General features: G+C 42.4%; 1 protein-coding gene across 1 annotated transcript in view; it reads left to right on the top strand.

Moving 5' to 3' along the window:
- The first annotated feature begins 986 nt into the window (after window positions 1–986).
- Window positions 987–14,692, top strand: part of PTPN2 (protein tyrosine phosphatase non-receptor type 2) — a 33,595-nt gene continuing 19,889 nt past the window's right edge. Inside the window, exons 1-5 of the mRNA XM_037379337.1 lie at window positions 987–1,177; window positions 4,538–4,628; window positions 12,199–12,299; window positions 12,920–13,018; window positions 14,212–14,349. Of these exons, the coding sequence (XP_037235234.1) occupies window positions 989–1,177; window positions 4,538–4,628; window positions 12,199–12,299; window positions 12,920–13,018; window positions 14,212–14,349 (618 nt within the window). The 5' untranslated portion in view covers window positions 987–988. The remainder of the gene's footprint in view (window positions 1,178–4,537; window positions 4,629–12,198; window positions 12,300–12,919; window positions 13,019–14,211; window positions 14,350–14,692) is intronic.

Raw genomic sequence — 14,692 nt, 5'->3', positions numbered from 1 at the left:
GCGGCGCTCGGGGGGGGCCCGGTGCGGCCCGGCCACCGCAGCGCAGACGGCAGGCGCCGCGGCCAAGGCTGACCGCCAGGGGACGGCAGAGCGGAGCGGGGCAGCGGGGGCCCGGGACCGCCCGGGCGCGGCGGCGGGCAATTAAGGCGTTCCCGTGAGACCGCCCCGTTCGTGAGGCGGCGGGGGGGGGGCGGAGCAGGTCCAGGACGGGCAGCCTGGGAGAGGGGGCGGCTGGGGCAGCGGCAGCGCTGCCACTGGGGGGTGAGGGGGGAGCCCGGCGCTTTAAGCTCTTCCCCCTTGCGGTGCAGAGTGAGACCGCGCGGCGCTAAGCCGCTGTCCCGTCCGCAGCCAGGGCCGTGGCCGCCCGCGCCTTGGTGCGAAGGCAGCTGCGGGGCGACAAGCGCGCCTCGGTCACGCGGAGCTGCACCGCGGGTTCCCCGCAGCTTGAGCAACGCTGCCCTCGCCAAACCCTGCGTGACCTCCGGTGTCGCCCGCCGTTCGCGAGGCGGTCTCCTAGGGGCTTGCTTCTGGAAGCGATCGCAGGGGGCCGCTGCGCGCCGCCCCGCCGCGTTTCCGCCATGGAGACGGCAGGCCCGGCCGCGGTTTGCCTGTCCGACACGCACCGGTTCTCGTACGTGCAGGCAGCGGGGCCCGGACCGTCCCCGCTGAGCCGGGCCGGGCCGGAGCGCCCATCCACCGGCTGCGGCCCGCCCGGGCCCTACCCTTGCAGTGACACCGGGGCGGCAGGCGGCTGCTCGCGGCCCCACGCCCGAAGCCGGCCCCGGTCCGGCAGGGACCCTCGGCCCGGCAGGGACCCTCGGCTACCTGCGTGCGGCCCCCGCGCCCTCTGCCTGGCCCCCCCGCCCCGTGACGTCACCCCAGGTGCTTCCCGCCTCCCCGCGGGCGTGGTCTGGCCAACGCTCAGTGGGCGGGGCCGCGGCGCGCGCATGCGCCCGGCACGGGCGCCCGCGGGACCCGTTGCGAGCGTATGTGCGCGCGCGGCAGCGGCGGCAGGGCGGAGCGCGCTCGGCGCTCCCGTGCGGTGGGCAGCGCGCGCGGGGCCGGGAGCGTGCCGGCCCCCGGACAGGCTCTCGCTCTGGCCGCCGCCATGTCCGCTACCATCGAGCAGGAGTTCCAGGAGATAGACGCCACTAACGACTGGCAGGCGCGTTATCTGGTGAGCCAGGGGGGTCTCCCCGGCGCCGCCCCGGCAGGGGGGCTGGGGGAAGGGCGGGGAGCGGGCACCGCGTTGTCAGCGCCCGCTGCCGGCGCGCGCCGCCTCGGCGGGGAGCGGAAGTCGCTGGGCCACGGCTCGCCTTCAGGTGCACGCAGCGAAACTGCGGGCGGGCGCTGCGCATGCTCCCGGGGGCGGCCGCTGCTCCGCCCCGGGCGGGTAGCGGGGGTGGGGGGGTGGCGCGCAGGCGCTGTGCGGCGCGCTGCCGGGCGGCGGGGGGCTGCCGGCGCATTGCGTCTGCGCGGGCCCGGGGCTCGGGCGCTTCGGCCGGGCGCTGGTGGCGGGGCGCGGTGGCGGCTGAGGCGCTGAGGGCTTGGCGGGGCGGCCCGGTCAGATCCCGGCGAGGGTGTTTCCCCCGCGGTCTCCAGGTGGAGCGGGAAGCGGTACCTGGTGGTACCGGTGCGGCCGAGGCTCGCCGTCGCCCCGGGTTCGCGGCTCTGGCGCTGAGGCCGCAGCGCAGCGGCTCCGCAGGCGCCCGTTCGGCCTCGGCGCGCGCCGTTCCCGCCGCCCGCACCTGCCCGGCGCGTGGCCGCCGCCGGGAAGCGCCTGCTGCCCCGCGTGCTCTAGGAACAGCGGGCTCGCTAGCTTGCAGCAGTAGTCTTTGGTTCGGGTCCATAACGCTGACTTTATGTTTAAGCTTACAGTACTAGAACAGTTATTTGAGCCGGTATGTATTTTACAGTGCCCTTTCACAAATGAGGAAAAAGAACCCCAAATTAAAGTTCTCTTTACTAACTTAAGTTGTGCTTTTTCTGTTAATACTCCCCCCCTCCCCCCGCTCTACATGTATTTCGAATACGCTGTCTTTACGCATGTATTATGGAACTGAGCTGTCGTTTGAATTTAACAAGGAATAACAGAAATATGCTTTTACCTCGTTATCTTAGCACAGTTTAAGGGAAGATTTCTGCAACTGGTATTTTTATGAGGTAAAAAAGTACACACACTTTACATGTGGTATATCCAGACTGAGCAAATTAGCTTTCCCAAGTAATTTTGATGTTGCTTAGATGTTCTTGGAGAAGTAAACTGAAGAGAAAATTAAGCTCTGTTAAAATTTGTGTGTGAATTTCCTAATTTTACTACAGCTATGCCATAAAATATTTTTAATAAGGTTCTTTGTGTTAGAATCTTTTGTTTCCCTGATTTTGTAGATTTTGCAGACTCAGGATTTTTTCAGGGTACTTAACACGTTTGGTTTTTGTTAAAACCAGAGAATACAAATCTGCTTTAAAGCACAGAAGTAGCAAGTGATGGTTTTAAATAGTACACACTTGTAGAAAATACTCTGAATTGCTGATACGTGTTTTCACACTGAGTTTTTGTTTCCGAAGGTATTTTTCTATTATAGTGTTGTATAAGAAACATAACATGTTTGTCCTGAGAATATTACGTTTCTCTGAAGGAGAAAAAAGTTGGGTATTAGGGTTTTTTTATTTCTTGCTGGGACCAGTTGTTATTTTTACTCTTCAGTTCCATGAATTTGCCAAGACTTGTGGTAGAATCCTGTGAAGCTTGGATTATTTATATTGACTGCCAGAGCTCTTATCCAATCTGAGTTAATAACTGAATAAATGATACTGATTTTTTACTTTTTCCTTTTCCAATGCAAGTTTTTCTTGTATAATATACCTTATGTTAGATCTAGCATCTGGTTTGTTTCTCCAGTTTGTGATGGCTGAATCATACATGGGAAAACCTGATTTTAGAACTAGTCATTAAGCTTCCTTAGGTTTAATACTTTTAGCAAGCCCCCCCCCCCCTCCCATCACTGTAGTAGTGTTTCTAGCTGTTTTATTGTTTTTGACCAAATTACAGGTCTGTTTCTGTGCACAGAGGATGCCAGTGCTTTTTTTTAAAAAAAAAAAGTCTGTCGTATCCAGTTATGGAGTAATACATAATTTACATTTCATGGAAACTCAGTTGTGAATGCCTCACAGATACATTTATTCAGTGAGCACATGGCTGCTCCCAAAGCTTGTAAGCCACATAAACTAGAGAAGAAGACGAATTCCAGTGTGCTGTATCAAAACAAAAACCCTGATTGTTTAAAAGATAAGATATTTTTGTACAAATATGTAGAGCATTGGTGCTTGACAGTTGCTGTTCCACATTGTGGTTCAGTTTCTTTACAGGTTCGCGCTGCACTTAAGTAATGTCATACACCAGATACTACAAAATGGAGCTTCCTTACGTATGTTAAATTGCCACCAGAGTCTTTTTTGGCTGTGTTAATTGTCTGGGAATATATAGGCTATTTATGAAGTTTGAGAAGACAAAGAAGATAGTGGAAAGATAGAAAAAGACCAAAGAATGCTTGGTTATAAAGAGAGCTTTAAATGCTCTTTGGGACATAATGTTCACATGTAGCAAAAGGTGAAATCAAAGCAAAATATTGTTAATTCTGTATTGTACAACATGCCTGCTGAGTGGCGTCATTGCAGAGATGTAGAGGGAATAGTTCAGTTTGTTGGAGGCTGCTTGTCAATAGCTTTTTAGCTGTGTTTTCAGTTGTCTACATAAAGTAAAACTGTATATATTAGTGAAGTTCTGGAAAAGATACACTCAGAGGCAAAAGAGTAAAATCTGAACATTCAGAGTACATGAACAGTATAGCATACTCTTTAAAATAGTGTGTAAACGAGTATGTTAGAGTATCTTCTAAGTGCAGATTATTGGAATGGAAGGTTTGTATTGATGCCTGTGAAGAAGCAGGCTGTGATATCACATTGATATTTTGAGTTTAGAATTGTTCCTTCATACTACTGGGTCATGTTTAACTACAGCTATCTGGGTTGAACTGTCAAACCACCAAGAATAATCTTACGGCTGTTAACAGCAGCCATAAAATCATTAACTAGGTGCCTTTGTGGGCATTTATGCTGCTGGTTGGTGTAAAGGAGCTAGCAGTGTACTGACTGCTATTAGTTCTGTCTGTCCGAGTCTCTTATTACTGTGGGAGGTAATGTGACGTCTGAGGTAAACTGCAAACATAATAAATATCTGGGGTTTTTCCCTGCCTTTGATCCTGCTACGTAAGTTCCTTACCAAACTGCATTTATGTTAGTTTGGTGGTGTTAGCCAAGTGTGGGAAGATCTAAATGGCAACAGCTTGGCCATGAATGAGACACACATTGTCTGCATGAAAATACCACTAGCTGTAGTGAAGGTCAGTTTAAAAATGTTAATTACTAATAACCTGCATTAATTAATAAGTTTGAAAGTCTTAAAATAGGGTGTGTATAACACTAACCTTAATCACCTTGCTGGCTATAAGTGACTTGCGTTTTTTGTCTTTTAAAGGAAATTCGGCATAAATCCAGTGACTACCCTCACAGAGTTGCAAAATATCCAGAAAACAGAAATCGAAACAGATACAGAGATGTTAGTCCATGTAAGTATCTTTTTATGTAAATACAGTGGTAAACTTTGTAGACCTTTTACTTACCCAGTTTACTTTTAAACACCATAGCTAATAAATCATGGTTATTGTAGGTTTTGTATTTTGTTTATTTCTGTAGACAGGTATCCTATGATAAATATGTTTTTCATAACACATATGCAAACGTATATAACAGAAGGGAGAAGAGCCTGTGGTTTAAACTCATTGTGCTGGATGGTGAATGAGAGATGATTGAAAATCATTGTTATTGGTATGTAGGGAAGTGTTTGTGAGCTGCAAAGTAAAATATTAAACATTTTTCCTTATAAGGAAATTATTTGTTTAATATTGCTTTGTCATTAAGAAAATCAACATCTACTGAGCACAGAAGCTAAGTTAATAAGCTTTGACTGAAAGTTTCCTTTTGGGCTAAGTGATTCTGCACATTTGTAAGACTGGGTAAATGCCTCTTGATTTGTACTGTTGCTTTAAGAAATACTTGAGATTTTGTTATTTTTGTCTGTTCGGAAGAACGTATGCATGAAGTTGTTCTCAATGTGAGTAGATACAGTAAGAAGTGCTTTGTACAGCTTAACTGCCATAAAATGGTCTTTATGACATAATGATCTTACATCTTGGGTGAAGACAACTTTCTTGTTTTTTACCAGCTTCTTTGCTACTGTGGTGTTGTGCACTTGTTTTCAATGGCATTTACTGTAGAAACTGTAATCCAAAATTGCTATAAAAAGGTGTGAGCAAAAGATTACCAATATATAGTTAGAGCTGGAGAAAGCTATCATAAGTCACTTTCAAAAGGACTAGGAGAAGAAATGAGTGCAGCCTTAATTTTTCTACAAAATACTGATGTTGCAAATGGTTAAATGTTTGTGTGTTCTTTAGTATGGAGTTTCCCAGAACACCAAAGGCTCGTAAAAGCCTTCTTGTTACTGGATGTAGAATTTCTGAAGGGTTGCAATTGTATTTGGGCTTTTTGTTTGACAGCTTAATCTGAATACCTATTGTAAAATTTGGAGAAGTGCTGAACTCCTTGTTTCCAGTTGAAGGTTGTGGTAGCCGCATGTGCATAGCACTTCTCAAAATTACACAGAAAGGGTCTCAGATTGAGTCATGCTGATCAGATGCAGCACTGTGCGCTACTCATCAGACTGCTGCTAGAACGCTAATGTGCACAGCGTGTCCACTCCAAGTGGATCCAGTCTGGCTTGATACTGAATCTCAATACTGCACTCTGAAGAAACTGAACTTAAAAGAGTTCAATGCACAGCCTCTTGGCTGCATCTGCATGGCATTCTCCAGTGTGGTCTGTTTAAGAAGGTATCTCAAGTTAGTCAAGGCTTCCTGACTAACGCTGTATGCTCAGTAAAGGGAGATAGGCCTCTGCTGGGCCTTTGTTGATATGTGCAGAGGTGTGTAGGTGTCCCAAGTTTGCTGTCCTGTTACAGCACAGCATTAGCATCTTAGCAGTGGTAAAGTAGATTGGGTTTTATTTACTTCCTGTTTCATACCAAAGTTGGGATGGGGGTTGTAAGGAGAGAAGGCAGGAAACTGGATTTGAGCCCACAAGGCCCAAGTTCTGTTCCTTGGTCCAATATCCTATACAACTCCTGTGGCAGAAGCTATAACTATGCGTTTGCCGCTTATTCCATCCATGGAATTCCATCAGTTTCTTAGTCAGTGACTGCTACAAAGAGAACAGCAGCATACCTTCAACATATTTGTGGGTTTTCTTTCTTTTTGAAAGGAGTGTTTCTAAAAAAAAATAATAAAACCCCATTGTGTTATTTAAGTAGCATCTAAAAATGCCTGCAATAGTGTCTTAGAGGTATGACTTGTATCCATCTCTTGTAGCTTTCCGGAGCTCAAGAGTTTCCTGAATCATGGCACAACTTTTCCAGTAGTGAAGAGCATCAAACACCTCTGCCTTGGTCATGGCAAAGCCTGCTTCTGAAATGCTTGTTTAGCCAGGAGGAAATTAGTTATGTGATTGTATAAATCCCTGGACCCTGTGCAAGAGCAGAGGCAGATAAAACCTAGTCTTGGAAGCAGTTGTTTGGCATAGGAAGGGCTAAGGTCATTATGTGCTAGTTGACATGACTTACAACATGATGGCTGGGCTAAGATGGTGAACTTTGAGGCATGTCTCCGTTTTTAGTATTTATGAATTATGGATTTAGTATTTATGAAAGAAAGAAGGTTTGAATTGGGCCACCAAGATGGCCTGCAGGACTGTCTGAACTAATTCCCATTGAATTTTACATCTTTGTGTTTTCAAATATGACTCATAATTGTTGGTGAGAGTTGGGAGGACAAAGAGACCTGGAAGGGACTGTATGATAAATAACATTGCAAAATAACAGTACCTAAATTTCAAAGCAGCTGCAGTAAAAGTTACGCAGTTTGGTCACTGGGGTGAAGAAATGTAATCATGGTGCATGTGTGCAAGGAGCTGGCATTGCAGAAATGCAGTAGAACTCAGTCTCATGCAATCTTAACAACTCGGTCCTTCACCAATTTTACTGCTCTTTAACTGCTACTTAAACATACTGTAAGATACAATTTAATGAAAATGCTGTAGTTCTGCGTAGCAGTGAGAAAATGGTTTGTTAATCTAGATAGTGGCCAAGCCAGTCTAAAATCGGAGGTGGTATGTCTGCAAGAGGAAATGCAAAGATTATTCTGTCTTACAGAAATATGTCAATTACAAGTGCCGGAAAAAATGCTTTGGGTTGGTTTGCCCCATTTCAGCCGTAATACACAAGATAGGTATGCTGAAACCACTTGTGTCCAATATGTGCATTTTTAGCTAGAAGTTGATTTCTGTTAGCTGGAAAAGACTAATTATCTTTGCCCATTACAGTTGAGTTTCACATTGTCTCCAGTTTCATAAATATTTTTGTTAGTGTCCAGTTCTGTTGGCTAAAGAGCTATGGTATGTATAAGTTTGGTTGGGTAAAAGCCCTCAAGAGTTACTGCCTAGCCAAAAAAAATAGCAGTCCTGCAGTTTGGTATTAGTCTAGAATATGGAGAGGACTATTTTGGCTATGTAGTGCTATTGAAACAGGAAGTTAATCTGAAATAGTTTGGTTTGACAACCAGTCATTTCCTGACAGATGGAACCATTTCTCAGAAAACATTGTTGAGAGGAAAATAACTCGTGAGGTTATTATTCCTTATTGATAACTTCAATGACACTCTTAAGATTTCTGTTATTACTTACCTTCTAAATCTTATCCTTAGTTGCTATCAGGGGAGTCTAGTGTCTCAGATTGACTGTAAACACCTTTAGAGATCTGCTTACTGTGTTCCCAGATTTAGAGGCTAGAAGGAAATCCCCTCAGCAAAATTGGCAGGATTTTTCTTTTTCCTTTTGCTTTTGGAGGGTAGATGGGGGGGTTTGCAGTTTTATCTTTAGCCTGCCTTTGTCATGTGGTGTGTAGCCCAGTATCTTAGGCCACCTGAACATTTTCACCTGATAGAAGCTGGTGTTGCTGTTGGATGATCTTAAGAGGTAGTGATTTCTCTTGTCTTCCTGTGACCTTTAGTAGACTTTGTGTTGGACCTTTCAACCATAGGCTTACAGTTGACCTAGAGTGTATGTTAGGGAGAAAGGAACATGAAGAGTATTGTTCTTTACAGGGAACAGAGCTGGAGCAGATGTGGATGGCTTTGCAAATATTGTTGATTAATTGTCACTGCAAAAATGTTCCCTTTCTGTCCTGTGTTTCAAGTGTGTGTGCTGAGAACAAGGAGATGTTCTGTCCAAAATAAACCTACTGCACTTCTCGTTGTCCGTGTTAGAAGCTGATGTTGATACTTAATGATGACGTTATCTAATGTTTCTATAAAACATCTTGTTACCAGAAACATGGTATAAATAAACTCAGTGTGCTGTTTTTGGAGATACTTCTTTCTTTGGTGTTGGGGAGGAGGGGAGTTTTATAGCACCCACTGATCTAAAATGTATCTTAAGGTTTTTTTCAGTCCTTCAAAGTGTAAGGAATCTGTGCAGTAGTTAAGTGTGTATTTCAGTATGAATACATTTCAGTTAGGAGCTAGGCCATGACTGATACAATGGCATTCATTGCTTACAACTGGTGACAGGGTGGGGAAAAGTCACTTTGCTTTCTTGTGCCATAGGCTACCTCTGAAATTTGAGATTTGTAAGTATGGTGACAGAGTATGTGAATAATTTAGCAGCTCAGATAGGCTAGATTTGGATTAGTGAAATGAAGGGGATTTGCTGGTAAGTGGGAAAGGGTCATACTGGGTCATTGGGATGGCTTATGGCTACATGTTTTATTTATTACTTTCTTTAATCCACTAGGTAGCATTTCACTCTCCTTTGTTGTTAATAGTTCTATATTTGTGGAGCCAGAGACATTTATTGAATGAAAGACAATTTTTCAATTATACAGTGGTTTCACTTCTAGAAGCACAGTTATTTTCAAGTCACCTTTCATTAACTAACTGCAAGAACTGTATAATGTAAAGTGCCAGACGTTTTGTATCTTGGTTTTAACTGGATAGGTAACTTTCTTTTTAGCAGGGAGTGGGCAAATTGATGTGTAATGTGAAGTCTTGGCCTTATTTGAGACACAGGGAATGTTGTCAGTGATACCTGTGGGACAGGTTTTCATTTAAGTGGGTAGTAAGAGTTCACTTACCTCAGACAGGGTCGTTCTGACAGTAGTTTTCTTAGTGCAGGAAGCCAGAATGAGAAGCATTTTTAAGATTTCCACTTCCTTTTCAGGCTGCATGGTTTGTTGAAATAGGGGAATTGGCGCCTCAGAGAACGAGTACTAGATTTTGGCTGTTCTGGGCATGGCAACATTTAAGATAAAGATTTAAGATAGGTTAATCATTCATATAAATCTGAAGTACTTTGTAACTGGAAGTGATTTACATACAGGAAACACGTTACAGCTAACTCACTGTCAAAAGTTGGCTTGCTTCATTTTAATTCAGAAGAGCAAGCTAAAACTTGAATGAGGTTTCTAGGTCATTGTGTCCTTTAGGAACGTTTTCCCTTGAAAGATGGGAAATCAATATATTCTAGTGGCTTTCTTTGTCCTGTGGCATGTATGCCTCTGTGTATATGTAGGATCGACTCTTGTTTTAGTTGGGGAGGAGAAGGGAAGCTCTCTGTGCATAGAACTAGTTGTTAAAAGGGGCTTTTAAAAAAAAAAAAACCAAACACTTTCAGAATTTAATTTGTCCTGTGTACAAAGCAGAATTTATAAGAAGGAAAAAGTAAGGCGGAAAACGTGTGTAAGGATTACAGTAGGAAGCCTCATTAGAGCCTCTGCAGTTATCTCCTCTTGGCAGCAATACAGCAGCTGCTGCTGGGTGATTAAACTGTTAACAGTGCTTGCTTATGTCATCTTTCCGAGAACACTAGTACCGGTATGTGTGATTTACTATAACAAGATCTTAAGGTTTTCCTGTTGGCAAATGACATGTAATATTTACAAAGGCCTTGGTTTCTCTCCAGTAGAAACATTTCAGATAAAGTGATACATGAAAGGAAAAAGTAACGCTTTCCTGTCTGGACAAAATAGTACAAGGAGATACATTTTACTTTAAAATGCAAGTGTCTTCATTTTACTGTGTCTTGGCTTTGATAATACTTTTTTCTTCATGCAGATGTATCATAAATTGTTTTAAGGCTCCTGAAAGTCAGGATGGTGTTGCCTTACAGCTGGAATGCTAATGAAAACAGACAAACCCAGTAACTTTCTCATACTTCGATATTAAAAATAGGTTTCCAGCATATTTCTGTACTCTGCACATTTGTATGTGACTGCATATAAAAGCTAGCAGCTAAAGGAGGTAGGATAACAACCCCAAATCTCAGCCCTTCAGAAAAAAAACCCCACCAAACCAACCCAAAACCCCCCAAACTTTCTGTTGACTTCTTTCCTTGAATCCAGTAAGATCCCCTTTGACAGTTGTGAATAGCAGATAGATGAGGGAAAGTATAAAAGCAGATAAAACCTAGTAAATGTACTTTATCCAGGTTTCCAAACACATAGAAAGTATTTATAAAATCATATGAGCAGTCTATAGAACAAGGGTCTTATTTAGTAACTATTTTTTCATTCCTGTCAGCTTTTTGCCTATCTGGGGCCATATTCATGGATCTCTTAGATAAGCCTTGTGCTGTATAGACTGGCTGTGATAAAGAGACTTAATCTCAGTTCAACTAGGACAGCTGGACTGAGTGGGGTACTTGGTAGTTGCTCATGTCAAAACCCATGGATTTTGTGCATTTCCCAAAATTTTGTTTGTCCAAAGGAAGTTAGCCTTTTGGTGCAGGGATGGGAGAGGCAAAAGCAGAGTAATACTCTAACAGGAGCTGTGCTATAAGTCTGCATCCCAAATTAGTTTTGTGGGTTTGACCAGGTGAATGTAGGTTAAAAACAGGCACTGCACTGTAATTCACTCTCGGCTCTGTCAGTTTCTTTATGGAATCTCTTCCATCTCTTCTTGAAATGTGTTGGAAGTCTCTTAAATTCATTGCTATTTATTTACTGTTCTCATAAACAACCCGTCTAGGCAGCTGAGCTTCGGGGGGGTTTGCAGTCAGTTGAATCTCATTTCTTGGCATGCAGTTGGGTACAAATTTTAAACTAAAAATGCTGTTTGTTTAATGCAGTTCTAATTAATGCGAACAAGTCTGATTACTTAAATGTCTCCTAGAGGGTGATAAATCAGATACTAAGTTTCTAGGAATAGCCACGGTGAGCTTTTATTATGCAGTGTTCTAGTAGGACAGTCTGGTAATCTTTCTCATGCTAATGTTAGAATTTCAACAGAAGTCCTTTGCTTGCCTCTGCCATAAATAGGGGAATCTTCTGTCTTGCCTGTGTAACCGTGAGAGACTGAAAATTTGTAATTAGATTCGGCTTCCTTTAATTGGAAGATTTGTTAAATAGGTACATATGCCCCTTCTTTAGTATTTTTAACTTGTATAGTATTAAATAATAAATTACAGGGAAATTAAATTGATTAAAGCTTGGTTTGAGTTATTACAAGTAGGGGTTTTTGTGTGTTTTTTTTTATTGTTTTTTTGTTGTTGTTGTGTGAGTTTAACTTCATGATTCTACCTCAACCTGTGAAATCTCAGTTCACCAAAAATCTTGGAATTCTGAACTTAAAGGAAACCATGCAGCAGAGTGATCTGGTGTGATAGGACAGCGTGCTGCCTGGTGTGGGTTGTGGTGCTGTTCTGTTAAGGAAATGCAACTGTTGAGGGATGGCTGTGAGCATCTTTTGGCATGTGTGGGAGGGTTGTTTTGTTTGGTTGTTTTTTAAAGAAAACTGGGTATTCCAGTTTTCTCAGTAAATTCTATTAATAGCTGGAATTACTCTGATGGACTGCTGAGGGGAGAATGAGACAGGCAGTTCCCAAAGTTACTTGAGAAATTAGTTTAATGTATGTTTATAGGTTACTATTTGTTTAGTATTGCAGAATTTATTTCTAATTGCTTGTCAGACCTAAACTTGCCTGTTAGAAGATGGATGGATGCATCATTAATTCTTAATTTTCTTTAAATTTTAGATGATCATAGTCGTGTAAAATTGCAGAACACTGAGAATGACTATATCAATGCCAGCCTTGTGGTCATAGAAGAAGCCCAGAGGTACTATATTTTAACACAGGTAAGTATTACCAATTACTAGGTTATTATAGGAATTGAGAATGTCGGGGAGGGGAGATTTATAAAGTTGTAATTTATATTTGGATGGTTCCTTCTCCCTGTGAATTACATGTATCACATATTAACTGCCTGTTTATTTTAGTTTTGGGCACATTATTTCATATTTTAATAAAAAGCTAAAGGGAATATTGAAAAATTTACTGCATATGAAGTTTTTCAGGTATTTCTTGCTCTTTTCTTCAGTTGTTTTGGAAATGGATTGCAACAATTTCTACCCCTTATTTCATCTTGCACCTTCTGAGCAGTAGCTTTTCTTCTCACAGCACAATAGTGTTGATGCCCAAACTGAAACATCCCTTCCCTGAGCTATTACTGTTCTGTTGTTTGTGGGTTGTTTTTTTGTTTATTTGTTTTTTCAAACACCACCACCCCCCCACCCCCCAACAACAACAACTTTCAGGTGCAGGAATGATCTGTGGAGTTGGTTACTTTCTAACCTGTCATTTCTGTTATTCTATTAATAATTTGTGTAAACTTTTTCAGAGGACAGTGACCAATTAACTGTGTTCAGACTGCTTTGCCTATATATTTTAACACCCGTTTTTCTTCTTCATTACACAGGGTCCACTGCCTAATACATGTTGTCATTTTTGGCTAATGGTATGGCAACAACAAACCAAAGCAGTTGTCATGCTGAACAGAATTGTTGAAAAAGAATCGGTAAGTAATATTAGGCCTGAAGTTGTAAAGTAAGCCACATAATAGTAATACAGTTGAACAATGTTTGATTGTTAACATTAACAGAACTAACAGACTTCCTCACTGGTATACAGTGTAACATGTGTTTAATATAATATTGAAGTGATGGAGCTAAGACAAAATTCAGTTTGGTGAAAACAGCATCTGATAAATATACATCCAGAAAGGTGACAGTAACATCCTGAGAAAGGAGCATGTACAGACAGAAATAAGGTGTAATAGAAGCAGTGTAAGATGCTCTAGAACGAAATGGAAGATGGGAGGACAAGTTTGGTTTAAAGTATCTTTAGATTATTTCTGCTAAATCTATGAGAGTAATATATTTGTTATATAGTGATCTTAGCTGTTTGTAACAGTGAAGACAAGCTGCTTCCCAGCAACTGTCAAACTGATGTAGTTATTTTTGATTCTTTAAAGCTGGTGGTATATGTGCATGCAAGAATACAGGAATCTTCTGTTCTGTAGTTTTTCTGCTAATGTGCCTAAAACAACTGGATTTAGTTATAAATGCATGTCATTTGAGGTTTATGGCTTTTCCTCAGAGTAGATTTGTGAGTGAAAAAAAGGAGTTGACTAGTCCATTAAAAAGTCACTTACTTTCTTATGCAGAAATTTTCCTACAGAAAGTTGGAGTGCAGGGCAAGAGGAATAAAGGACAGGGGACAGTTTTGCATTGCTTTGTTAGTTTGTTCTTTTGTTTTGCTAGAATCTGCTAGTATTCAACAAGCCTTGGGAAAACTGGATGTTACGTCAGTTATGTAAATGTGCAGGTGTGCATGTCAGAAACGGAGGGGGAAGTGTTGTTGAAACAGCTGAGTAAAGATCTTTTCACTGTAGAGAGCAAGAGTGGGGAAGAGGGGTTAAGAATGTGTCTCAAAACACACTAACCTGGGATGAAAGAAAGTATAAACAGATAAAGCTGGAATGCATAATAGCCATTGTGAAACAGCTGTAACTTGGCTGTAAACACTGTGGACTTTTAATTCCTCAGACCAGCAGCAGGTACTTGAGTCGAATCTACTGTATTGAATAATGGGGTCTCAGAATCTGTTCATGCAAACCCAAAAATACTAGGATACTTAACCAGATTTTTCTTTTTTCTCTCTCTTCCCGCCTGCCCCCCCCCTTCTTTTTTTAAAAAAAAAATGAATTAGGTGAAGTGTGCTCAATACTGGCCAACAAAAGAAGAAGAAGTTATGACATTCAGTGAAACAGGTTTCCGTGTGAGGCTAGTATCTGAAGACGTCAAATCCTATTACACAGTACATCTACTGCAATTAGAAAATATCAACGTAAGCTTTTCTCAGTCTGTATAGCTCATGTTCCTGGGCTTAAGTATATAATGAAAACTGTTTAGCATATTGTCACTACTGGTTTGATTGAGCTTTTACACTGAAAATTGTAATGCACTTCTGATGATGTTGAATATGTATGTGTGGCATATAAGCAAGTGAGTTAGACCTGAATTAATGTCTACTTTGAAAGAGATGACAGCTTCAGCATTTTTATAGTTATATTTTCCATATGGCAATACCTTAACATATTGAATTGTAATTGCTGGTAGTGGTGATTCTAAGAGGAGCTGTAAGAAATACCCTAAAAGGATGAAACTAGGAGCTGAAAATTCTGATTTCT

The sequence above is a fragment of the Falco rusticolus genome, chromosome 3 (genome assembly GCF_015220075.1).
Source record: "Falco rusticolus isolate bFalRus1 chromosome 3, bFalRus1.pri, whole genome shotgun sequence".
NCBI classification, from domain to species: Eukaryota; Metazoa; Chordata; class Aves; order Falconiformes; family Falconidae; genus Falco; species Falco rusticolus.
The sequence above is the reverse complement of the archived record's forward strand: the minus strand, read 5'-3'. Positions and strand labels throughout refer to the sequence as shown.